The following is a 26,381-nucleotide window of genomic DNA, read 5'->3' as shown; positions in this document are numbered from 1 at the left end:
TTTTAGGAGAATAGGAAATGGAATCTTCAATTATGTAGAATATTCACATTCAGATACAAGCAAATATGTTTTGTATAGCTCACTTTGGCAGTTGCCCCACAAATGGGTTATGGGTACATTCTCACGATGTGCTTGTCATTGTAGATGGTTTCAATTAGATTAGCATTTTAACCTAATATTTTAACACTAAGTATTTAATAGGAATAAACGATGCTATACAGCAGCTGTCCAGCACGCTCCTATTGGATCATACCACTTCATCTGACTACTGCTTCAGGTTGGTTTAACATCGTGGAGCTATGTTTGTCAATGCATATGAGTTAATGTTTCTTATTCAATTGATTTGTTGTCCTTTTCATAACTTATACTAACAGAGGCAGCAAGCATAATATTTAGCTTGATTTCCTAAGAAATACCCTGAAGAATTGTTGTATTATGATTTACAGTTTTTCATATAATACTGGAAGATAATTTAAGTCAATTAAAGGATTCTTCCAGTCTAAATAACCTCTAAGGGTAAAATTTTAAACTAATAACTAGTATAGGTACACTTTATAAAATTCTGAGAGCTTATTACTGTTTTAATTAACAATTAAGATCCATTTTCTTCATTTTGCTTATATTAGGCTTATTTAAAAAAAAAAAAAGAACTTTTCTTGAGCTAATTAGTTTACAGCATTTTTCTTTTGGCAGAATTTTGGGATAGGGTTTCTCTGTGTAGCACTGGCTGTCCTGGAACTTGGTTTGTAGACCAGGCTAGCCTCAAACTCATGGAGATCCACCTGGCCCCTGCCTCCAAGTGCTTGAATTAAAGGTGTATGCCTGGCTATAACATCCCTTAGAAGGCAAGAAATCAAAGATTTTTTTTTTCAGTAATTTTTTTTTTCTAAAGTAACAAAAGCCTACTGTTCCAAACATGTTCCACTTTAAATATTAATTCACAACACGTTTATGGAGTAGTTAAAAAAGGGTCTAGTTTAAGAACAAAGAGGGCTGTATCAGTGAACAAAACAGAACAGTGTCTTCCTATGGCTAGTAAATAATGTATGAAGTAAATAATGTATTAGCAGGTGATAGATACTATGAGAAAAAGTAAAAACTACAACATAGCAACAAGAACAAAAGTGAGGTTGGCGGAAGAGAACGGCAATGTTTTAGACCACAGTATGTATTAAATACTTTCCTTGGTGGCGTGACATGTACTGCGTGTGCCTTACTCTCACGTACACCCTTTCCTATCTCCCCTCTTAGCCGTCAGCCCCATTTTCCCTTCAAGGCCCTTTTCTATATGCAGACCCTCATTCGGGTTTGTGATCCATTGAATTTAACCAGGGCAGTCTGTGTGGCCACGAGTTTGGAACCGGTGGACTTACTAATGGGCAAGCCATGGAAGACCATGATTGCTCCTTCCCTGGAATCAATCCACAGCCAATAGTTTAGCTGGGAGGAGTAGGCCCTGGGAACTCATCCATGATTGACTGATAACAGTCAACTCTTGTGCAGGCCCAGTAAAGGCAGCTCCAGCTGTTGTGAGACCCTGACACTTAAGACCATGGACAGAGGGTTGCATGCCCTTCTCTTTGTCTCCTGACTCCTCCGGTTTTGTCTGCCTGCTGTAACAAGAGCTTTCCCGAGCCTGAGAGGGAAGTGGCATCCATGCTCTGCTTGGTGTAAACCACTCAGCCATCACATATTCTCTGCATGATAAGCAGCCATGAGTCTCTTCATTAACCACCATTTATTGCAAACAGGGGTTTCTCTGATTAGACTAAAAGGGATATTTTTCCACAGTATTAACATACATATTTAGAAAGCAGTTTTATACCATGTCAATTTAGCAAAGGAGCAATTGTAACTCCCTTGTTAGAGCCTAAGACGGTTTTCATCAAGTTTGTAGTACCGTGTGGTAGAATAGTATTTTAAGGTGTGTGACTTTTGTTTATGTTGCCTTTGTTTACCTCTGAGAAGCTGCCTGTCTAAATTACCTGATGGTCCTAATAAAGAGTTGACCGGCCAATAGTGAGGCAGGAGCAAGGATAGGCGGGGCTGACAGGCAGAGAAAATAAACAGGAGAAACATGAGAAAGAGGAGCCAGAAGAGAACAAGGGGAGGAGGATGTCAGGGGCCAGCCCCCCAGTCCCCTAGTCCCCCCCCCTCCCCAGCCACCCGCCCACCCCGCCCCCCCAGCCGCTCAGCCCCCCAGCCGCCCAGCCACCCGCCCCCCCACCCGCCACCCGGCCACCGGGCCCCCCAGCCCCCTCGCCCACCCAACACCCCGCTCCCCAGCCCCCCCAGCCGCCCAGCCGCCCCGCCCCCCAGTCCCCCCAGCCACCCGCCCACCCAGCTAGCCTTGGAGTAAGAAGGAAAGCAAGATGCACAGAATTAAGAAAGATTTAACATAAGAAAAGCTGGCTAGCAACAAGCCAAGCTAAGGCTGGGCACTCATCACTTGGGAGCTGAACAAAAAAAGAGCCAAAAGAGGGAGAGGGGAAACATCACACAGTACCACACAGTGAACACCCAGCTGGGCAGCAGGTCTGGAGCCCTATCATAGAGCAGTTCATTACCCCAATCAGAGCGGTGACATTTTTGCACCAGTGGGCACATCTTGCCTGGCAGATAGGTGTTATAGTGTATAGGAGTCCCAGTCGATTACAATGATTGCTGCATCCCCTCCACCCCCTGGAAGCCTGCACGGTGCCTTCCGTAGCTATGAAAGCTAGCTATGAGTCTCACTTCCAGTTGGATTTCTCTGTCTTGCAATGAAGGTAACTGGAATCTTCAGCAACAGGGACATACCAACTAGTTTTGAAGGCCAACTGAGAAGAATGGCAATAGCCTTTATTGTTTTGGTAGCTGGTGGGACTCTCCTAAATAGTACAGGTTGGTTTATTTTTTTTCTTTTGAGGGCCATGTCAAAAATGTACCATTTGAGCTAAAGAAGGCAGCCACATTGTGCTACTAACAGCTAATCAAGTGTCACAAGACTAAAAACTTTCTCTTTTATCAACCTACACAGGAAGTACTGACACAATGTTTGAGAAAATGGAGCAAATAAAAAATGTTCTATTTTAGTCAGATGGTGGTGGCACAGCCTTTAATGCCAGGCCTTGGGAGGCAGAAGCGGGCAGATCTCTGTGAACTCCAGGCCAGCATGGTGAGTTGCAGGACAGCCAAGAAACCCTGTCCTGAAAATCCAAAATTGAAGGCACCACCTGAAGACAAATGGCATAGAGGAAACAATCTTAAATATTATTAAAATAAGAAGAATTTATAGTATGGAGAGGTGGCTGCTGGGACATTATAATTAACAATTAATTAATATTCCTTGCTAGAACTTATAAGGGGAAATTAGTAGAATGCTAACGGGAGATGTCATTCTGTAAATATGTTTCTCTTATTACTTAATGAATGAAGCACTGTTGGCCAGTAGAGAAGCAAGATAGGCAGGACTAGGAGACAAGGAAGATTCTGGGAAACGTAGGAGGGAGTTGTAATGCTATCTCAGGAGGAGAGGACTTGAGTCTGGCTTTCTCCGTAAGGTAAGACCATGTAGAAGTACATATATTAGTGATTATGGGTTAGTATTTAAGACAGAGCTAGCCAATAAGAAACCATAGCCAATGGCCAACAGTTTCATAATTAACACAGCATCTCTGTGTGTTATTGGGGCTGATGACGTGGTCTGGGGCCAGGCTGGCAGGAAAGCGCTTGTAACAGAATGCTGTTTACAAAGAACCACTACTCTGTCAAGCTGGTAATGAATGAGTCAACATGCTGTGTTCAAAATTGAAAGTAACAGCAATGCTGAGGGAACAGGCTGCAGAGAGCTCCACTGACTTTGCTGGTGAGCAAGCAGAAAGTGTCTGTGCTTACACAGAGCTGAATCGGATTCCAGTAACACAGTTCTCCATTCTACACAGAACTGTATTCCACAGTACGGATATCCAGATGGTGAAGTGAACACGATCAAACTTGCCAGATTCTTGCTTCGTTTCAACTTCACAGGAAGACAAAGCATTGCTGCATTTATGAAAAGTAAAATGCATGCTACTAAAAAGTTTACAGGCTCAAAGAAATGCAACCTTGGGAAATCATGATTAAACATGATGCATTCATGGCAGGAAAGATGGCTCAGTAGTTAAGAGTACACACTACTCTTGCAGAGGACCTAAGTTCAGTTCCCAGTACCCAAGTGGGTTGGCTCATCACTGCCTGTAACTCCAACTCCAGGCAATTTGCTGCCCTTCTCTGGCCTTCATGTGCACCTGCACTCATGGGCACGTACAGGCATACAGAAGTACACAGATGAACATAATTAAAAATAAATACAATGAAAAAATAGTGATAGATATATCAAATAAAATGCAATTACTACTTTCAAATATTTGGTATAAAACACTGGGAGATGGCACAGCACGAGCCTGATGATACCCTAGGATCTGTGTTTTAAGAGCCAGATAACTACATCCTAATCCTAGCACCATTGAAATGAAAGAGACAGACACAACGGAGAAGTCCCCCAGAGCATCACAGGTGCTAGCATGGAGTATGCAGACAACAGTAGGAACAAGAGACCCTGCTTCAACAAGGGGGAAGACAACTGACCTCTAAATCTGTCCTCTGTGTGCCCATGCACAGCTATGCTCACACACATGCGCCCTGGTCTCTTCTCTCCCCCCAACTCCTCTCTCTCTGTCTCTGTGTCTCTCTCTCACACAGATAAACATTTAAAATGTTTGATAAGAAAATCAAATTATTTAATTAAAAAACCATTAGTACAATATTTTAGAAATTGTATTTTTAATAGAAGAGTAGAAATTTAAGAATTTTAAAAGTTTCGATTGTAAAGGGTCAAAATTGTTCTAATTCATAGCAACAGTAAGAAAAGAGCTTTATAGATTGTTTATTGTTTCCTATTGCTGTTGATGTGAACAAATTTTTTATTATGGTGTAGAATACTAACTAGTCTTGTCACCGACTGCATGACAATGTTTCAAGCAAAAAAAAATTTTAATTTCAATATCTACTTCATAAGGCTCTGATTTTATTTTCAGTATTATACAGTGTGTAAATATACATACATGTGTATATATATGTGAGATCTGTATAGATATATGCATAATTTAATATATAAATTACACATGTACATATGTAAAATACATACACATAGTAAAAGACACTTAATAAATGCTTCTATCTAACTTCATAAGGATACCTCTTAGCTTGTCCTTGCTTGCATATTATTTCTCTATCAGCACACAGTATGTCATGAGAAATTACTAGGAAGTTTAGCAGAACTGATGCCTATTTATTTTCTCCCAGCTGAAGATCTTAACAAAATGCAATAAACAAACAAAAGCATAGCATAATGTACTTTTGTCTAATGTAATCTCTGAGATCTCATAATAGCAAATTCTTTCAAAATGCAATACTTCAAAGGCCTGGGGATATTAATATCTCAGTGGCAGAGTACTTTCCTGGTTTGAATTTATCTAGAGTTAAAGCCCCAGTACCATAAAATAAGAATGACAATAATAATTATAATAATAACACTAACATATCAGTAAGTCCTCCGAACACGTTTCTAAAATATATTCATATAGGTTTTCTCTTCTACAAAGTACGATTATAATTTCTATTTATGAAATGCTTTTCTTATACTATAGCCTAATAATCAAGAGCTTCTTACAAAGCAACATTAAAACATTCAAAATCTTTATTCCATTATTTATTGCTAAACAATGCATAATGATTACTTAACTTTAATTTTAGACTTTTAGCTCATTATCTTATTTCTATTTCATGAAAAAGTTTCCATGATTAAATATCTCTCACTCTGTTATCATTATGTAAGATAACCTTAAAGAGAAAAGGTCAAGTCTATATTTTCGAAGAGAATCCATGGAAAAGCATTCAGGCCATCCATCCCAGGATTCTGCTGGCTCTTCCCAAGTACAGGCCTCCGACTCTGAAGTAAAACCCTCTCTACTTATGGAAGATGTGGATGTCCACAGGTGGAAGCCCCACAACCCTCACACATTGTTGGTAAGGACTCTCAGACCTCCTCCTTTGGGCACCCAAACTACACTCCCAACCCAGGAAGTCTTCTGCCCATGCTATCAACCAAGCCTTCCGCTCCCTCTTCCTAGGGCATTCCAATCCCACCATCTGAAGACCTGCATCAATTACCTACTAGCTCTTGAGGAACAATCCAAGATCCTCACAAACCATCAGCTTTCCCTCGGCTCTGCCTCCCATCATCATCTAGAGACCTGTATTGGAGCATCTGCTTGCACATGAAATGGCTTTTCAGATTTACTTATTGATGCCTTAGTCCTGTTGAGTCAGGTTATTTGCTGATTAACTACTCACCCCCAAGAGAACCCGCTGGTGAAGTTGGAAGCTCTAAGCCAGCTGGATGAGAGTCACGTTACTAATTCCACACATGAGTCAGCAACAAGTGGCTGTAAGTAGTTCCTAAAACTTTCCAAGTCAATACAGATCAAATGCCTACTCCCCACAGGTGAGCCAGAAACTCCTACCAAAAATACAACCATTAGCCTAACTGATATAAGGGAAGTCAACCACTCTCTGATTGTGTTCAAGGCCTGCTCCACTTGAGAGTATTCAAACCTGTATTATCCCTAGGAATACTACTGCTGTTTATCTAAATTGATGGTGCACTGACATCCAAATATTTATGTTTATACCCAAAGAAAAATACCATTCTTCATAGTATCTCAGCCTTAATCTGAGAATCTCTTCTTTGCAAGGAATGCTGAATAAAGATTTATAGCTACTTACCACATAGAAAATTAAGCAATGGTTGAGTGGTTAACCCTAAGAGAACATTTATCCCATCCTCTCTAAAGTTCAGGCAGTATTACAGAAGACAGGGCTTAAAGAATGTAAGAGCCAGAAACAGATAATGGCTGTAAAATGCTATTCTCTGTGTATGACATAGTAACTGCCATCAACATCTCACAAAAACTGTGATTGCCTTCACCAGGCTCACACAACACCAGGCCTATCACAACTCAATCAGGGACAGGGAAGGAGCTTAGAGGGCCCTACCTGTTCCTGCTGGACTACTGACTACCAAGGGGTTCCAGGGGAAAGACGGTTATTTTTCCAACTGTGCACCCACTGGTGAGCAATGGATAACTTCAAATCCATGGTCACACAGATGACCCTAGCTAAACAAGAATGTCACAAAACAAAACAAAAGGCTATGAATCTGGGAAAGAAACTTGAAGTAAAGAAGGGGTGAGTTGACAGGGATAGAAGAGAGAAATGAGATGGGAGGAGTTGAGAATACTCATAATACTATATATACATGTATGAAACTGTCAAAGAACAGATTTCCTACCTGCTATATTTAGGTAGGAACGTGAATAAGAATTATTAGGGCACGGTATACCTATAAGATAATAATCTAAGAAAGCTAAATATGGTGTTTCTTAAGTTCAAATCTCCTTTAAAAACAGATTTTTAAGTCTTACAGAAATATGCAGCCTTGGCACCCAAAGAAATGCAGAGGTCAGAAGCCTGGAGAAATGCTGGAGGAACCGGAATGTCTTCTCTCTATCCCCCAACATTATGAGGAACAGAGAAGACACAAACCAGTCATGGCCCGTGTAGTTCCCTTGCAGGCACACTGCAGAAGAGTTAAGGAACAGTCATGTTGTCTTAGGAGATACACAATTTCATAAATACTCACTTTTAGGATCTCTAGCCGGAGAGTTATTAATTGTATGCAGTAAATCACTTCACTCAATTTAAGGATCATTTAATAAAATGTGTGTTTCCAAAACAGAATAAAATCCTATAAAACTACACTGTAAGAATTCACACAGTAGTTATTACTTATTACAGATAGGTTAACACATCCTACGAACAAACTATGGGAAATATAGGAAGACAACTCAATTCTGCATGAATCCACTCAAGGATATGAAGAGAAGAAGTCACTGATGACTGCTGTTGTTTCAGGAATCTCTCACAGTGCTTTAAGACCAGGGCAAGATCATTTTCTGCGCCATCTTTTAACAAGTTGAGAAACTTGCCATACCTATGTTAAAGGCCGAAAACAAAACAACAACATAAAACCCACAGAATAAAAACTATCAGGATCTTCCCTGGACATTCATCTTTATACATCCATTAAAGTGTTTTTCTCTTGAGATCTCAAGGTCTGATGTTTTCAAGACTCTACTTCGAGGGTGACAACGCTAAACAAGGCACTCAATATTCATTCCTGATAGTTACAACACATTTGGATCAGCAACATTAACTGTTAACATCCCAGGGTGGTGAAAACAGTGATGAGAAAGTAAAATGATAGTAGGCCACAGAAGAGGAGAAGAATGTAAGAAGTTTGTCTGAAATGAATCGAAAACACAGATTACTGGGTTTAGTTTATGGAATGTTAAGTCAAGAAGTACCTGTGGCGGTCATCTATAAATACTGGATATCAAGAGGGGTTTGGACATTTTGGATTGTGACTAGGACAGACCTGGACCAAAACTTGAAATGTCTTGGCAATTACATGGATCAAACAGCTATTCATAGTTAGCTGAAAGAAATTCAGTTTTATCTAAGTCTCTCTATTTTAGACACACTGAATGTTGTGTTGTAATCAAGGGAAAACAGTACATCGGTTCCCTTTCCAACCTTCCTAAGACCTTACTTGGTCTAACACCAAGGAAGTCTCCTGCTTAGTGGCAACACTGCTAGTGAATTTCGTGTTTTGTTGCCGCTGTTATCTCAGTCACTCAACAGGATGGTAGCTACACCATACCACAGTCTATCCAAACTCTTCATTAGGAACTATTTTGCATTTTCTTTCTATGAATAAGAAATTATATCGAGTTAAAAATGTGTGGCCAGGCTGCATATATAGTCTATAGGTTTCACTGAATTGGAAATGGAGCATTACAGCATACTTTTTTTAGAACATGAATACAGAGTCACATACCATAATCAAAACAGTTATTCTGGCAGAAGTAGATGATCCAGAATTCATGCCATGACTTTCATCACAATGGGTGGTTAGATAAAACTCAAGAGTTTAATAGATCATCACATGTGTCTTCTTCAATATGATTCAAACGGTGACCCACTAATTACAATGGGACAGTTAAGAGCCTCATATTAAATGAGGTCTGTTAAGAACACAAAAAGGAGGTTACTACCCAGTTTGTGGTCACTTCTTTTGAAAATTAATATATGAGATCTGAAAACTCAAACTATGACAATTTTGGTTTATTCACTTGAACTTCTCAGCCTATCCTTAAGGTATGTTTGTCTTCACTGGAACCTGACAACTAGAACAAGTCACGTTTTAGAAGATGTACAATTGTGCCATAGCATGCTGATGTTTACAACGCTGATTTTTTTAGGGGGTGAATGGGTGGGAAAAACCTGATGGTCATAGAGGAACACACTAATTAGCTTTTGGAATAATAATGAGCTGTAACTGATTTATAGCCAGAGGTAATTTAATCATGTGCCAATATCCTCAAAGATAAAACATTATTATTTTCTGAGTGGAGAAGTCTGCATTTAAAGTATAAAAAGTAGTTGGCTATTAAATATTCTCAAGCACACATCAGGTAGAAGAATTTTAGGAATGCATAGGAGAGACATTTCTCCACATACCTGACAGTCATTTTCATGCCGAGCTCCTGTACAGCTGAGAGACTTTCATTCTTCACATTCGTATCAGTAGCTAACAACAACAGAAAAGGGAGTTATAAAAATGTATAAAGTCTGCATAATAATCACATGTTAATTGAAAATTGATGAAAGCAATATTTTTACACATTTTAATGGGAATTTTGAAAACACTGATGAATTTGTTCTTTTAGGAGCTGTCACTTACATTTTCAAAGATATTAACAGAAAACTTTTTACAAAACTTTGATCCTATAAAAATCATTTAAAACCTGGGAGCGGTGAGATACACACATACCAGCACTGGAAGGCAGAGGCAGGAGAATTGGGGTTTTAGGAGGCCAGCCTGGGCTACATAAGCTCTTATCTCTCAAAGAAAATGACACCAAGAAGTACATAAAATGATTAATTCTTTAGTGCAAAACAAGAAAATTCAACAAAACATAAAAAGTGATCTAAAACATGATGCTTCATCATGCTTATATAAAATTCTAAAGGGTAAGTATATGTAATTATGGCTCTGTATTTCTTGCTGACACTCACGTTGAAATCTTTTGGTAGGCCTTGTAGTATGTGCTGCCTTCCAGACTCAGCATGGTTATTTACACACCATTTCAGGGCAGCTGTGATTACTTGCACAAGGCCTTCCCAAGATCAAGCCAGTCAAAATTCCAGCATGGATGGGGGAATGGGAGATGAAGCCCCACCCTTTGTGAAGGAAGTCTTGACAATGGATGGTTTCTGAGAAAGAGTCACTCCTGCGATCATGGTTGCCGGTAGGGTCTCCATGTCTGAGTAGATGGCCACACACCCATGCACATATGGGCAGCGCTGACTGGACTCAAGGGGTTATTGGTGGCAATAATAAAAAGAGCACACGATGTTGGGAAGGAAACAGGGTAGACACACATGAGAAAGTTGGAGGGAGGAAGTGCAGATAGATATGGTGAAAATACATTCTATAAATGTATGAAGTTTTCAATGAATAAAGTTTTAATTTTAAGGGCTAGGATATATAGCTCAGTGGTAGAGTACCTGTTCCTGAGTCCAGTACTCAGCAACACACAATCTTTCAGCAGACCATACTTAACTTTTACTGAATAACATTACATTAGGGTTGAGTGAACTGGTTTCTCTTTTTTATAATTTATTTATTCTTTTAAATTATATTTTACATTCCAACCACAGTTCTCCCTCCCAACCCTAGTCCACTCCTCCTCACAGGTAAGGACTCCCGTGAAGAGTCAACAAAGTCTGGCACAATAGGTTGGGGCAGGGCCAGGCCCCTCTCCCATGCATTAAGGCTGAGCATGACATCCCACCATAGGGTATGGGCTCTGACAAGCTAGTTCATATACCAGGTTTGTACTGGGGTTCTACTGCCAGGGGCCCCTCTGATAGTCCAAGCTTCACAATTGTTTCCCACATATAGAAGGCCTAGTTCGGTCCCCTGAAGTCTCCATAGCTATCAATGAAAGAGGTATCTTAAAAGAGAGAGCCACTATGGGGTTAGGAAGAAACCTGGTATAGGGTAATTCCCAAGAATGCACAAGAGGACCCCCAGCCAAGACTCCTAGAAATAGTGGAGAGGATGCCCAAACAGGCTTACCCCTATAATCAGATTGGTGAATACCCCAACTATCATCATAGAACCTTCATCCAGTAATTGATGGAATCAGATGCAGAGACCCACAACCAAGCACCAGGCTGAGCTCCAGGAATCCAGATGAAGAGATATATGAGCAAGGTAGGTTGAGATCATGATGGAGAAATCCACAGACACAGCTGAGCCAAGCTCGTGGAAACTCATGGGTTTCCCTTTTCAGGTCAGATTTCCTTTGTGACGTAAGAATTGTGATCACTGGCCAAAAGTGGAAAAGGTTCAGCAGACAAGAGAAGATGGAAGTTTGGACTTGGACTGGTTCTCAGACACATGAGCAAGTTAATGTGAATAAAAGCATAGTTAGGTAGCATTCAGAAGTTAGCAGCTGGAATTCTCTACTTCTATCTGAAGAAAGTACAGCATCCACACACAGAAATGAACACTATGAAAGGGTTCATTCACAAATCACACAGTGGCAGAGGGGAAGAAAAGCTAGACTTTCTGAGTCCTATCATTACTGGAGTTTTCCAAGCATCGCATAGTGGTATATCTCATACCACTGATGCAATCTGTTTCAACTTCAGATTCACGCATCCCTTGTAATAAATCATTTCTGATAAAGTGAGGAACACTATGAAGCAGTCATGGGGATAAATGATAAAATGAAATAGCATACACTGAAAGAACTTCCCGTGTAGTGCCAGAGATAAAATGTGTACACAGATAACTGATAAAGGTGTTTCAAAGCTCAAAGCGGAAGAAGAATGGTACAGATAAAACACTGTGTAAGCCCCTCAAAGAGGAAGAGATTACATCTCACTGCTTAAGAAGTGGCATTTAAGCTGAATCTTGAAATATGAGTAGACTTTGGATCTTCAGAGATGGGCAAGAACAAATTAAACTGCACTGCTATTGAGTACAGACTCTGTAGACGAGCAACAATAGATCTTCACTGTTTGCACTGAAGGCAGCCAATAACCCCTGGCTTGACTGTGCATGTTATGTGCCAAATCCCTGAAAGTCTCATGCTTCAGGGACCACTCTGGTCCTTGAAAACTAGACTGCATGCTCACCAATGCTGGAGTGGCAATATTCTCACAGAAAAATAAAACAAAAATAAGTATTATACTTAAAGAAGGGAGGGGAAGCAGAGCTGAGATGGTTCAGCAGGTTAAGGAACTCACAACACAAGCCAGAGAATCCAAGCTTGACCCTGGAACCCAAGTAAGGGATAGAAGGGAGAGCCCACTCCACAAAACTGTCTCCTGACCTCCATACGTGTGCAGGAGAACATGTGTGTCCCCCATACCATAGTAATAGATAAAATCTTTAAAATAAAATCACCTTTTCTAAGAGACTGGGTTAATTCCTTGTAAAAATATATATCTGGGTCATATTTATACTGGGATCCAGTCGGTCACATTAGTTTCTTTTGTCTCTAATGACAGCAATTAGGCTGTAGTTCACACAGCTTAGCATTCGTTATTATGTACAATTCTCACTGAGTTGGCAGATACACTTTCTTTCACTGGCTGAAGAGATGAGCTCTGCCCTTTCAGCAACAGATGACCAATCAGTGGCCACAACAACTCACAGCAAGGGGGCTACTCAATGTCATCTCTAAACCTTCCAAGCTCCTGTATGCCATGAAGCTGTAAGGTACCCTCAGGTCTCTGGTAGAAGGAAATGCACCTATTTTGAAGGGAGGTGAAGGAGACAGCGCTAGGCTCAGTTCTGCTCTATTTGTGAGCTCAGGTTTTTGCTCCTTTTCCAGGCACAAAGTAAGTTTGATTTTCATTTCCATCATTCAGTACTTACACACACACACACACACACACACACATATTATATATACACATACATAAATGTATACACACACATTTCTCACTTCAATAGTTTTACAGTTTATGACTGTGTTTTCACGTAAAAAGCAAACAAGCCGCTCATGTCCAAAGGTGACAGCTCCCAGTTATGGGTGTGTATCAGCATCCTCCAAGGAGCTTTCCAACAGGAAAGAGACACAAGCTCCACTGCACAGCAGTGAATTCAACTGCAAACGGGAGTTCTCTGTCATTTTTAGCTTTAGCTATCTACAGGGTGATTTCTTGGGCATAAAGTTGAGGTCCACGTTCTTTCTATACATGTAAAATACAGATACAGTACAAGTGGACAGTATATTTACTACATATATTTTACTTTAATGAAGGTTACAATTAACCTCAAAAAGGTTTGAAAAGAGTAGTAAAGAGGTACTGAGTATATCAAAATCAGTATCAACTACTTGATTTTTTAAAGTACTATTGTGAAAAGATTAAAAAAAACAAACTTTGATATGAATAAAATCCTACCAATACTTTTTTCTACATTTATGTTTTTCTTTAAAAAAAAAAAAAAAGTCTTCAAAGGAGGAATTAAGAAGTCTTCCCCAGTCCCAAAAATGGTTTCAGAACATACATTAAAGGAGAAGCTATAATTATTGACTTGACTTTGATACATATTGTGACATGTTTGTAAAAGGAAACGAATATTAGCTTATAAAACTTCCACAAAAAAAAAAATAAAAAGACCATGTGTTGACCTAAAGTTCAAACAAAATTTCCATTAGTTCCCTTTGAACATAGCTCCATATGACAGACTGCCTTGACAGTGGCAAATATTCCACAAACATTAGGCAAATAAAAGTTTGTTGGCCTAAAGTTCAAACAAAATATAAAAGATGTGCATATGCATATATGAAATTAAAAGTTACTTTTTGGGTGCTAGAAAGATGGATCAGAGATTAAGATCACTGGCTGCTGTTCGAGATGACCTGGATTCAATTCCAAGCACCCATATGGTTGCTCACAGTCATCTGCATCTCCAGTCACAGGGGATCCAGTGTCTTCCCCTGGCCTCTGCAGGCACTACATTCACACGATGCATACAAACCTACACACAGGCAAGACACTAATAAACAGAAAGATGTAATGATAAAAAACAAAAGAAACACATTATTGAAAGAGCTACATTTTAGAGGCTGGAGAGATGGTTCAGAGGTTGAGAGCACTAGCTGCTCTTCTAGAGGACCTAGATTCGATTCTCAGTACCCAAATGGCAGCCCCCAACTGTCTCTGTGAGTGCCAGGCATGCATGTGGTGCATGTATACAACACCTGTATCCATAAGAATACATAAAACTAATTTCAAAGTTACATTTTAATATTCCAAAGTGAAACCATGTTATCTTTCCAGTCTATAGATAAACTAGTACCAGGAGAAGAGATTTTTATGAATCTACTCCTTTGTAAGGTATATTTAGTATAATATTGCAAAGAAGCAATTATAATACAAAAATATTTTGTTTGTTTGAGAGATGAGCTAAGAAGAAATGAACATCTGTTAAGTTTGCAAAGATACCTGTATGGGTTTAGTATTGACTGCATGTGTGCAGAACTTTTATCTGTTTGTCCATTCTTCTTTCTTTGAGGAAATAAACAACCAAACTAATTTGATTTTTCCAGATTTGCAATTTTATAGTGAGTTGAGATCCCAAGGGAACTAACAACAGATGGATAGTTGTGTTGTTCTAATTTCAGCTACCTTGGGGCTTAGAAAGCTGTCATTTTTTTAAAGACACTCGATTTCTCACTTTAAGAAATACAGAAAAGCAGTGAATATGTCCAGAATTTGTTTTGAAGCATTTTTTATACTAAAGCAAAAGACTTGCCAACTTGCAGTAATTAGAGGAAGATTTCACAATAGTAACCATTGTCCTACAGTCTCAAAACCACATGAGGATGAGGACCCATAGCAGCTTAGACAGAAACCAGCACTAACTCACCGTATCAGAATAATAAATATCCAACTATGAGTCCAAAGGACGCTGCTTTATTTCTGACTTTACTATAAACCTCTGGAAGACAGCTGTTCAGCTGAACCCTTTAAGTAAGTTAAATTCACATTCAAGGCTCATTGGACGGCAAAAGACATTCAATGAATCCCACACCTGAGATTTCACTCCGCACAATTCAGAACTGTAAGGGGTGATAGTAGACACATGCACGTTATTGATCAATCTTGCTAAGTCTTTTGGTAAGAAAAACATCATCTTGTTTTCATTATTATTTGTGGAAAATATGACCCAGCAGAACAACATACCATAAAGAATTACAGAGAGTGGAGAACACCACCCTTCAGCCTGAAGGTCTGCTCACTCTAGTCATAGGAGACTACGTGTTTAGAGTCTGCTACTCGCTTCTTGCTACAGATGTCACTGCGAAAGCCGGTGATGTTCTCAGGCAAGTTTTAAGGTTCATTCGCTCAATTTTAGTTTCCTTCCCAAAAGCGTTTCTTCAAAAATCTTCTTAATCTATGATTCCTCTCCTTTATAGCTCAGTTTCCTTGTTTTAAACATTAACAGTTTGAACGTTAGAGGGTCCTATGACAGGACACATGCAGAACCCCCGCACACATGTAAGCTGAACAGAAGCCCGGTGAATATCAGTTCCGTCCACTTAATCTTTGCAGATCTCTTTTCATTCTCTTAGAGCTTCTTTTATCTTTTTCTCAGTTTGACATTAGAAGTAAATAATTACTACAGAGTCACCTGTGTGTTTATACAAGTCACTCTCTTTGGACTAGCTGTGGAATTAAATTCCTGAGAATAGGGACACTTATTGTGCTGGATAGCTTTATGTCAACTTGACACAAGCTACAGTCACTTGAGGGAAGGAGCCTCAGTTGAGAAATACTTCCATGAGACCAGGCTATAGGCAAGCCTGTAGGTTGTTTTCTTAATGACTTGTGGGAAGCAGCCAGTTTTGGTTGGGGCTGGTGGTCCTGGATGTTACAAGGAAGCATGCTGAGAAAGCATTAGGGGCAAGTCAGAAAGCAACATTCCCCCCAGGCCTCTGCACCAGCTCCTGCCCCCCCCCAGGCCTCTGCACCAGCTCCTGCCTCCCAGGCCTCTGCACCAGCTCCTGCCCCCCCAGGCCTCTGCACCAGCTCCTGCCCCCACCCCCAGGCCTCTGCACCAGCTCCTGCCTCCCAGGCCTCTGCACCAGCTCCTGCCCCCCAGGGCTCTGCACCAGCTCCTGCCCCCCCAGGCCTCTGCACCAGCTCCTGCCCCCCCCAGGCCTCTGCACCAGCTCCTGCCCCCCCCAGGCCTCTGCACCAACTCCTGCCCCCCCAGGCCTCTGTACCAGCTCCTGCCCCCCAGGCCTCTGCACCAGCTCCTGCCCCCCCCCAGGCCTCTGCACCAGCTCCTGCCCCCCCCAGGCCTCTGCACCAGCTCCTGCCCCCCCCCAGGCCTCTGCACCAGCTCCTGCCCCCCCCCCAGGCCTCTGCACCAGCTCCTGCCCCCCCCAGGCCTCTGCACCAGCTCCTGCCCCCCCCAGGCCTCTGCACCAGCTCCTGCCCCCCCCAGGGCTCTGCACCAGCTCCTGCCCCCCAGGCCTCTGCACCAGCTCCTGCCCCCGCCCCCCGCCTCTGCACCAGCTCCTGCCCCCCCCAGGCCTCTGCACCAGCTCCTGCCCCCCACCCCCAGGCCTCTGCACCAGCTCCAGCCCCCCCCCCAGGCCTCTGCACCAGCTCCTGCCTCCCAGGGCTCTGCACCAGCTCCTGCCTCCCCCAGGCCTCTGCACCAACTCCTGCCCCCCAGGCCTCTGCACCAGCTCCTGCCCCCCCAGGCCTCTGCACCAGCTCCTGCCCCCGGCCACCCCCCAGGCCTCTGCACCAGCTCCTGCCCCCCAGGCTTCTTCTTGGTTTGGGTTCCTACCTAACCTTCCCTCAGTAGACTGTGAGTCAGGATATGTAAGCCTAATAAACTCCTCCCACCTCAAGTTGCTTTTGGTCATGGTATTTCATCATACCAGTAGGAACCCCAGGATACTTATATAAGATCAAATATATTTAATCAAGTAAAACCGGAGAGGTACAAAGCTATGTGAGACCTAAAGAGTGTTTTAGCCTGAGGCAATAAGGTAAGAACACACTGTAGCAGAGAGGAGGAACTTCTACTTAGGAGTAAAGATAAAGTTGATACCTAGCCCTGAATTTAACAGCTGAGTTGGGCATTATCATTCAGGTGCTACCGTGTACCGTGTACATCCAGTAGAAATCATGAGGTAAAGGCAAGGGTGTCTGGCATAGATGCCAGTAGTAACATATAACACTGAACTATTTTTATGAACATGAACATCATTCTAGAACCAAAGGATACAATGACAGTAAAACACAGAAACTATGTGTAGGAGATTGAAGTACCATGAAGAACCAGATACTGAGTCAGAACATGAGAAAGAAATGACCAGGAGCTGGGTTACTGGTTCAGACTCTACTCAGTGGTCAGGGGAAGGAGTAGAGGAATGAACAGGTCCAGATTTGCATGCCAAGGATCACCCTTACTGTGTGTAGGTATAAAGGTCGTATGACAATAGTATGGAAGCTGACACAGGAGGAGAGCAAGTACGAGGCCAGCTTAAGTTACACTGTGATGCCCTGTCTCAAGCAACCACAACCCCAGGCACAAGAATATATGGGTTAAACAACCAGGCTGAAAACCGAAAAGCATGCAAAGGGTCTTTGATCCCCTAGGCAAGAGGCGATGCTGGCTTTAGTTAACATAAAGAATAACAATGAGGGAGAGCTGAAATAAATTTGAGAGGCAGTGGAGATACAGTAAGAACACAGGAGTAACAGTGGAAGGCAAATATCAGTACTGACTCCTCAGTTTTCCACTTAGATATACGTCCTACCATGACAGGGCACACAGAAAGACAGTGTACATCAGCAGATGCAAAACAGTTACTGTTGACACTTTGTGGTTAAAGAATGTCATGATATCCAGGCACCCAGCTAGTGCTCCTATTTAGCAATTGGAATTATGAGAATGAAGCTGACAAAATAAAAACCTCTGACGAGAAAGTGCAAATTTGAAAATCATTAAATTCATATGAAGTAGATTAAATGACATTATTTAATCTCGTCTGGGACAAAACTCGATGATTAATCCCTCATGAGAGCATCAACAAGCAGAGAAGAGGTAGAAGGATTATAAATGATGACTACAAGAAACAGTGCTTTCCTGAAACAACAGGGAAATTGCACATAGGAATTCAGACTGTGACAACATGCATGAGACCTGTACATGCTCAAGGCACACAAAATCCCATCACAGAGGGATGATGGTAAGCATAAAGTTCTACCCTTAGCTAAGAAGCTATTGCCATTTGATAGCTGCTGGGAAAAAAACAAAAACAAAAACAAACAAACAAAAAAAAACCGATTTCCTTTAGGGGTGTGAACCCTTGTAGCTCAATTCTTTTGGGAAGCTCCCCCCCAACCCAAGAGTGTTTGGGCAACATAAATTGGACTCAATGTATTAAAAAGGGGAAGGGGGAGTATGTGTATCAGGAGTAGTCAGGAGTGAATATGATCAAAATATATTGTAGGAAATTCTCAAATAATTAGAGTATTCTTTTTAAAAGGGAAACCGAGGGGCTGGAGAAATGGCTCAGTGGTTGAGGGTTCTTCCTGTTCTTGCTGTGGACGGGGACTGGTTCCCAGCACTCACATGGTAGCTTACACACATCCTGAACTCCAACTCCAAGGGACCTGGTGCTTCCTTCCAGTCTCTATTGGCAACACACACACACACACACACACACACACACACACACACGTACACGCACATGCACACACACACACAGACACACACACCACACACGCAAACACACACACAGCACACACACACAGATGCAGACACACACACAGACACACACACACACACACACACACACACTACATACATACATGCAGGTAAAACACATACATATGAAATAAAAATAATAATAATTTTTTTAGAAGAAGCAAAACGTTAATGTGACCATGCCAATTTCAAGGTGGAGTCTGCAGAAGGCTGTCAGGGTTAGATGAGAGAAAAAAAGAACACACACACACACACACTGACTCATGTTGACCAAATGATATCATATGGGGATGTAGAGGCAAGAACATCACCAGTTACATTTCTGTGATGTTGGGTCAGAATAATGAGTCAACGTAAACTTTTCACTTTAACTTTTCCAGTCTTATATCAGTGCAGCGGAAAGCAGACAACCATCATTAGCTAGTTCTGAGCTGATGAGGCCAGGGAGAGGCATATGATAAAATCAGAAGAGTAGGCAAAGCTACCTAAGAAAAGTTTCTACTAGAGACCAGAAACAAATGAAGGGCACAGCAACACTAGGTGTGAAACGAGAGAATTTTCAGATGGGAAAACTTGCACGTATCAGTCCTCCAGAAACCTGGCACTGAGGATTAGCACCTATTTACAAACCGAACATTTTCCAAACATCACAATAGTTTCAAAGATACCTGTGTATTCCACTGAAGGGAAGTAGCATTCAGACGGATTTTCGGTGAGATGAAGCACAAATTTTTCAAGTAGTTCTCCTAACGCTGTAACAAACAGGAGAGTAATTAGAAATTTAAAAGTCAAGAGGGGACAATGCGTGACAACGCATCTTTAAGTCACAAACATGAAGATCACAGCACATGAAGATCACTTGAGAAGGACTGGAGGGAGGGGAAGCTTGTAGGACAGAATCTTTTTTAAAAAGGTCACCTCAACTCTACAGTTCTGAGGAGTTTAATTCAAAATGCAGGCTTTTATTAATATTCATAATGTTTCTGATTTCAATTAAATTTTAATAACTTCCCTGCGAACTTATTCAGTATATAACTAAAAAAGAATTCTCTATCATATTTAGATTACCTAATGATTACTTCAGAATTTGTTAAACGTTTTTAATGTACTCATTAGGTTATCATATTTTGTCATTTGTATACACAAAAGTAGTGAACTCTAAGACGAGGATTAGTGCACAGCACATGCCACTTTCAAATCTGTGACATATTATGCCTTCTACACTTGGTAGCTGATGGTATCTGTTCCAGGACCAGATCAAACAAAGCATGCACTATCTGACAAAATGGTTCCCTTCTCGGCCCGTGTGATATCACAGTGTTGAATACATCCTACAGATGGAGGCTCCAGGGGATTATAATTAATATGCAAACCAGAGGAATTGTTTTTATTTCTCTAAAGAAATCTATCTGTACAGTAGCTGATTGCTTAACAATGAAGAAAACAGTCTTGAGCTACATTTTTAAGATTGTACCGTTCTCACACTTAGAATATTAACCATGACCTTTATTAACTATATGGATCCTACTTCTCATGCAATTATACTTGAAGCATAAAATTCCTCAAAGAAAAACTAATGTTCAACATGTAACACTCATATAATAAAAAAGGAATGGTGTGGTTTTCAGTAACTCTGGACAGCAAGCTATATAAGCATAACATTTTGATGACTAGAGATAAAAATGAAATGTTTTTATTCATTGAACTCTATTAATGATATGATTTCAAAGTGAAATGAGTATTTAAAAACACAGAAATTTAAGTCATGGCTTAAGAAATACCTCTGTATACAGGTCTGAGTTTGTAATTGCTTAGGCTGGTTCTACATTTACAAACACAGGCACAAATTTATCAGATTTCTAAAATTGTTTCAAATGTCTTTTATGAATCCACATATAATGTCCCCAGGTGACAAGTTTTAACATTTATGTCTATAAACTTCTGAGATAGATCTTGTAGAATGACAATGTGATGAACTTCACATATAATAATTCTTAATTTCATGGTTAAGACTAATAATCTAAAGTGCAAAATATACAATAACAAATATTGTTCAGAAACATCATTTTCAATGGAAATGTCCATTTAGACCTTCAATTATAATGTACTTATCTTCACTGAGCTCAAGCATATTTGCTATGTGCTATGTATTCAAGTGGGACAAATTAAAGCATATTGCTTGGCAATTACTGAGGTGAATTCTCTTTCAAACAAAGCATGTTTTCTTCAAAAACCGGGGTGTGTTACTGTTTCTGTGCATAGGCTCATACATCAATCTGCATGTTGCTGTGAGCCTCACACCAGAAAACACAATATTTACCTATATGCATGATACTGATACCTGTCATGGGAGTTACTAGATTTGCCACTGACCCATGAGACTTGAGCAGGGACAGGACGGTTCAAAGGGAAGCTAGAGAAAAGCACAATCCCATCTCTCTTGTCCCAGTGGAAACAAAGGGAGACAGGGGATTCTGATTTCTAATCCTCCAGCTACTGGGAGGAGATTTTAAAAACCTTATTTTGGTTTTTGTATTTTTTAGACGCAACAAACTCAAAATGCCAGCAAAATCTCCCCAAACCAAAAAAAGTATCAAAAGTCACCAACATCCTGGCTTGTTGGTGAAAGATTTTAAAACTTGGGGGGAGAGAAGCAATTCTTAATGTTACAAATTAATTATAGAATACTACCCTGAAATGGCTATGAAGGATTTTAAACTATGGCCTTTCTACCTTTAATTATGCCAGGTCTCTAGAGTTCCAACATAGTTAAAAGACTCCACGATTATATTTATAGGCCTAAAAGAGCTCATGGGTTTTCTGTAGATGAAAAACTGACGGCAGAAATTGAAGAGAAGTGTTGTCTTCACTTCTCTGTTGACCTTGTCCCACCCCAACCCTGACGCTACCGTACTGTTAATATCTCCCTACGCTCATATACTGTAAGATGATTACTCCCCACTGTTGTGGGATAATCTTTTTGTACACTGTGAAGGTGTGTCTTTGCCAAGGAGCCTTCTGGTTGGTTTAATAAAGAGCTGCATCGTCATACAGGTAGACAGAAGACGATATGTGGGATTTCAGGGCAGCGAGGGGGGAATCTAGGCACACAGCTAGGCTCAGAACAAGTTGGATGATGGACCTGTGGCAGAACGTGGATTTAAAAAAATTATGGGCTAACTAAGTTATAAGAGCTAGTTGGAAACAAGCTTTCCTAATTAGTAATAAGTCTCTCTGCTGTTATTTGGAGGCTGCAATCCAAAGATAGTCTGACAAGAAAGCCTACTACACCCTACCAAGTTTAAGGCTGTTATAAACAACTGGTCACACCAGGGGGAGCAACAGTCAGTTTTCTTCAGGAGAAGGGGAAGCAGAGGGAGAGGTGAAGTCAGCATAAGCACTTTGGAGCAAAAGGTAGTTGTGGGAAATAGGAAGACTTAGAGGCGGGGAAATGGGAAGTAGGTTTGATATTAAAACATACTGTACAAATATTAGGTAAAATATATTTTTCCTTTTCTTTTAAATTTAAATTAGAAATCAAGCTTGTTTTATATGCCAATCCCAGTTCCCTCACCCTCCCTTCCTCTCCAATCCCCCCCTCCCAGCTCCCTATCCCATCCCTTTTCTGCTCCCCAGGGAGGGTGAGGCCTCCCATGGGGGGATCTTCAACATCTGTCCTATCATCTAGAGCAGGGCCTAGGCTCTCCCTGGTGTGTCTAGGCTGAGAGAGCGCGCCCCTATGTGGAATGGGCTCCCATATATTCTCAAAGAGATGAAACATCTGGGAAGAGAGCAAGTCAGGAGAGCCCTGACTTAAGAATGAGACCAGCGCTCATCAATGGTTTCTGGAGTGCCATGCCCCCTTCCATCAGGAGAAAAGGCAGTGACTGCTCAGTCTGTGAATCAGACAACAAGCCTACACCGGTCACGGAATCTGCCTAAACCCCGACCTCTGTTTTTCCAGCTTTCAAAACTGTGAGAAATAAATTCACACTTTTAAGGCTGTAACAAACTAAATCCCCATCACTACAGCAAGTGCTTCTGAAACAAGAACAACACAGAGGCAAACATAAAACTGCCTGCTGGACTCACTCTGCAAACACACTCAGAAATGATTATATGACTGCAGTCTCATCAAGAGAATGTGAGAGCAACATTGACAGTTCCGTTTTCTCCCTACTAACCTGCAAGTAGGTAGTGACCAGATATTTTGTTCCTCTGACCCTTGCATACTCAAGAATGGAATCTTTTTTCTCATGTCTCTTCTCCTCCAAATTAGAATCCTAATTTTGTAAGAACTTGAACTATACAACTCTATCTAGTTATTAATACAAATTATTGCACGCACAGCCAGCTTGTTATTCTCGATGTTTTCAAGTTGCTCATCTCTTCTTTCACTCAAGTCTTTCCTCTGTTGTATAATCACGGATTCATGAGTAGTAGGGACAGCCGTGCTGTGGGGTGGCCTTCCTTCAGAGAGAGCATCTCTCTTCATTTCTGAGGGTAATTGCAGTGTGATGATTACTGCTCTCCCCACTGCCCTCTGCATTGCTTATCCCTTGTAGGAAAGGCACTGACTCTCTTGGCTTCCAAGACTGTCTTGTCTTGCTTTGGAAAGTCTGGAGTCATTATTTTGACATGTGCTTCTCCATTTCTTCTCAGGCCTTATAAGATCAGTGCTCTTAACAAATTAATAAGCTTCCTGTCATCATTTCTGTAAGGCCAAAACAGGAACCTTGTACTTAATGGGAGAACAAGAAAGGAAAAATATACCTTGAAGATTAAGGGTTCTGTTTGCACTTAAACAGTTAAGAATAAGCTCCTGTCGTCCTGTGCTAAGTCCTTGCAAGAAGAAATTCCCTTTCTTAGTTCTGACGTAAACTGCTTGAGACCCCATTCACATGATCCTTACCCTTGTTCCTTCTCTTTCCCTGTATCTTTCTAACAATGTCTAACAGCCAACTCTCTCACCTGTGTGAGCACCTTATCTCTCCTATAAAAGGGACTTCAAGAGGCCAGCAGGGGCTGCTCCCAGAATCCTTATTTGGCATGACAGCCAGCTGGCTTTAATTTGGTCTGTTCTCCTCCCGATTCTCAGGTTTAGTGGTCTCTTCAAACACTTTTGTTGTCCCAGACTATCTTTTGGGACATAAATACTGAGCATGGCTCAGAATCATTTTCCATATTGTTTTCACGGGACAAGAAGTTAACTTTCTGACAGTCTTTTGCCCTTGGGAAGCTGCCCTCTCCCTGGCTCTGTAGCTGGAGGAAGCAGGGTTTTATTGCTCTGTTCTAGTTTCCTGCTTTTGTTGTTATTCTCCACCAATAAAGCTAAAATATACTAGTCGAAAGTACACAAAGAAAATTCACTTCCACAGATCCTAAGCAGACAGCTTGCCTTCTGTTTTCTAGAGATATTTTGTTTGCTGTATGTGGGATACCACAGGTGTTTACCTTTGTATCCCAGAACAGAAAAGGACAAAAACACCCGACCCATCTGTAGCACGAATTCTAGTTGGTATTAATAATAAAAACCCAGAGACGCATGTTTGGGTTCAAGCTGAAGGTCGGAGAAGCAAAGTGGCCAGCCACAAGAGAGTCCTCACCTCTATCAATGCTCAGATTGAAGGGGCGATCGTGTCCTCTGATTGCATCCCCAGACTGTACTGAGCTCCTGTCTCCTCCTGCCTGCCCTATATTCCTCTCTAGTGCTGGGATTAAAGGCATGGGATCCCAAGTGCTGGGATCAAAACTGTGAGCTCTGTTTCTCTTTTAGACTGATTCGCTCTCATGTAGCCCAGGGTGGCCTTGAACACACAGAGATCCAGCTGCCTCTGTCTCCCAAGTGCTGGGATTAAAGATACAGCCACCACTGCCTGTCCTCTATGGCTAACTAGTGATGTAGGTGTGTGGTTAACTAGTGGCTCAGCTCTGCACTCTGATCTTCAGGCGAGCTTTATTTGTTAGATTACAAACAAAATAGCACCACAACCATCTTCCAAAAGCGTGGGTCACTTTGGAAGCTCTTTTCACAGTTTTACTAAGTAGGTCCTTTAAAGGCAAAAATTTAGTTCTGTCAGATAAATCAGTCTACCGTGTGTTTTTCTTCTTTTATTGTTACCTTCTTTGACAATGTTTTTAGGGAAAGGCTAAGAATTAAGCACAGAGCCTTCTCCATGCTAAGCAAAAGCTCTGACACTGAGGTATTCTTGCAACCCTGATATCTTAAAAGAAAAGGCACCTGCAGCCCAAGCCTAATGACCAGAACTCAATCCTCAGGACCCACAAGACAGAAGGAGAGAATGGACTCCCACAGGCTCTCCTGGACTCTACATGTATGTTATGCTACTCTTCCCACCCTCTCATGTACACACATGCATGCATACTATGTGTAACACACATTTAAACACACAGGAATGCAATATAATTTTTTAAATATAGAAATAATCACTAAATAATAAAATTATAAATGAAGTCATGCCTTTATCTTGCTTATTTAACGTAATTAGGAAGCTCGTATATTTGCAATCCAGGAACTTTAGGGGCTCAGGCACAAGACTTTAGAGTTTTGGGTTAATCTACTTTCCATAGCAATATTGTGTCCAAAAAAATTCATGTACTGGATAATAGTGATCCAGATGGTGAATAAGAAGTACTTCAGTTAAGACAGTATCTTATGTAACATGTTCTTAGGAACTAAGTGATGAAAATCAAGGAATTTGGGATTGAAATATATATGTGTACATATATTTATATGTAAATATGTGCAAATGCATGCGTGTGTATGTGTGTGTGTGTATAACCATGTACAACTGAAGTTTCTATTGACTATTAAATACATTGTAAGTGTTTTACAGTGACCATCTCAAACTGTAGTGAACACATATGGGAATTTTAGTTGTGAATCTGTCAATATCAATGAAAAATAGAAATATATGTAGGGGATATATTAAACTGTAAAACTACTAGATCACTAGATTAATGGGAGATATTGATTACACTATAATGAGGAAGTGGTGAGTTAATGGGGAGCTGACTCTAGAATACTGACGCAAGGGTGGGGAAGCCCACATCTGGGGTTGGTTCAGTTTCAGAATCAATCCCACATCTGGGGTTGACTCAGAACTGGATTACTCACAGTAGACAGGCACTAAGTCAGGCAGCAAAGCCAAAAGGACACCAGGAGTCAGTTAATTTACTGACACTCTCCTGACAGTGAAATAGAAAAACAAAAACAAAACCCACAAAGAAAATTCTGGAATGATTTGTTTCCTAATGAATAAAAAGTCTAGGACCTAAAGCCACATTTGAAATTCAACCAGTGAAGTAGAGAATGCTCCCCTCTTCCTCCCCCCCCCACCCCATTTCCTTCTGGTACTGGAGTGGGAATGCAGATGGAGGAAACACATTCCAA

At 41.0% G+C, this 26,381-nt stretch overlaps 1 protein-coding gene across 1 annotated transcript in view; it reads right to left on the bottom strand.

The window, feature by feature from the left end:
- Positions 1 to 26,381, bottom strand: part of Tbc1d32 (TBC1 domain family member 32) — a 165,993-nt gene that overhangs the window by 20,690 nt on the left and 118,922 nt on the right. Inside the window, exons 27-30 of the mRNA XM_051175508.1 lie at positions 19,636 to 19,719; positions 9,664 to 9,733; positions 7,959 to 8,074; positions 7,506 to 7,660 (exon numbers count right to left, since the gene is read on the bottom strand). Coding sequence (XP_051031465.1) covers positions 7,506 to 7,660; positions 7,959 to 8,074; positions 9,664 to 9,733; positions 19,636 to 19,719 — 425 coding nt within the window. The remainder of the gene's footprint in view (positions 1 to 7,505; positions 7,661 to 7,958; positions 8,075 to 9,663; positions 9,734 to 19,635; positions 19,720 to 26,381) is intronic.

This window comes from Phodopus roborovskii, unplaced genomic scaffold, assembly GCF_943737965.1.
Source record: "Phodopus roborovskii unplaced genomic scaffold, PHOROB, whole genome shotgun sequence".
Lineage (NCBI taxonomy): Eukaryota > Metazoa > Chordata > Mammalia > Rodentia > Cricetidae > Phodopus > Phodopus roborovskii.
This window is presented reverse-complemented; position numbering and strand designations above follow the sequence as displayed.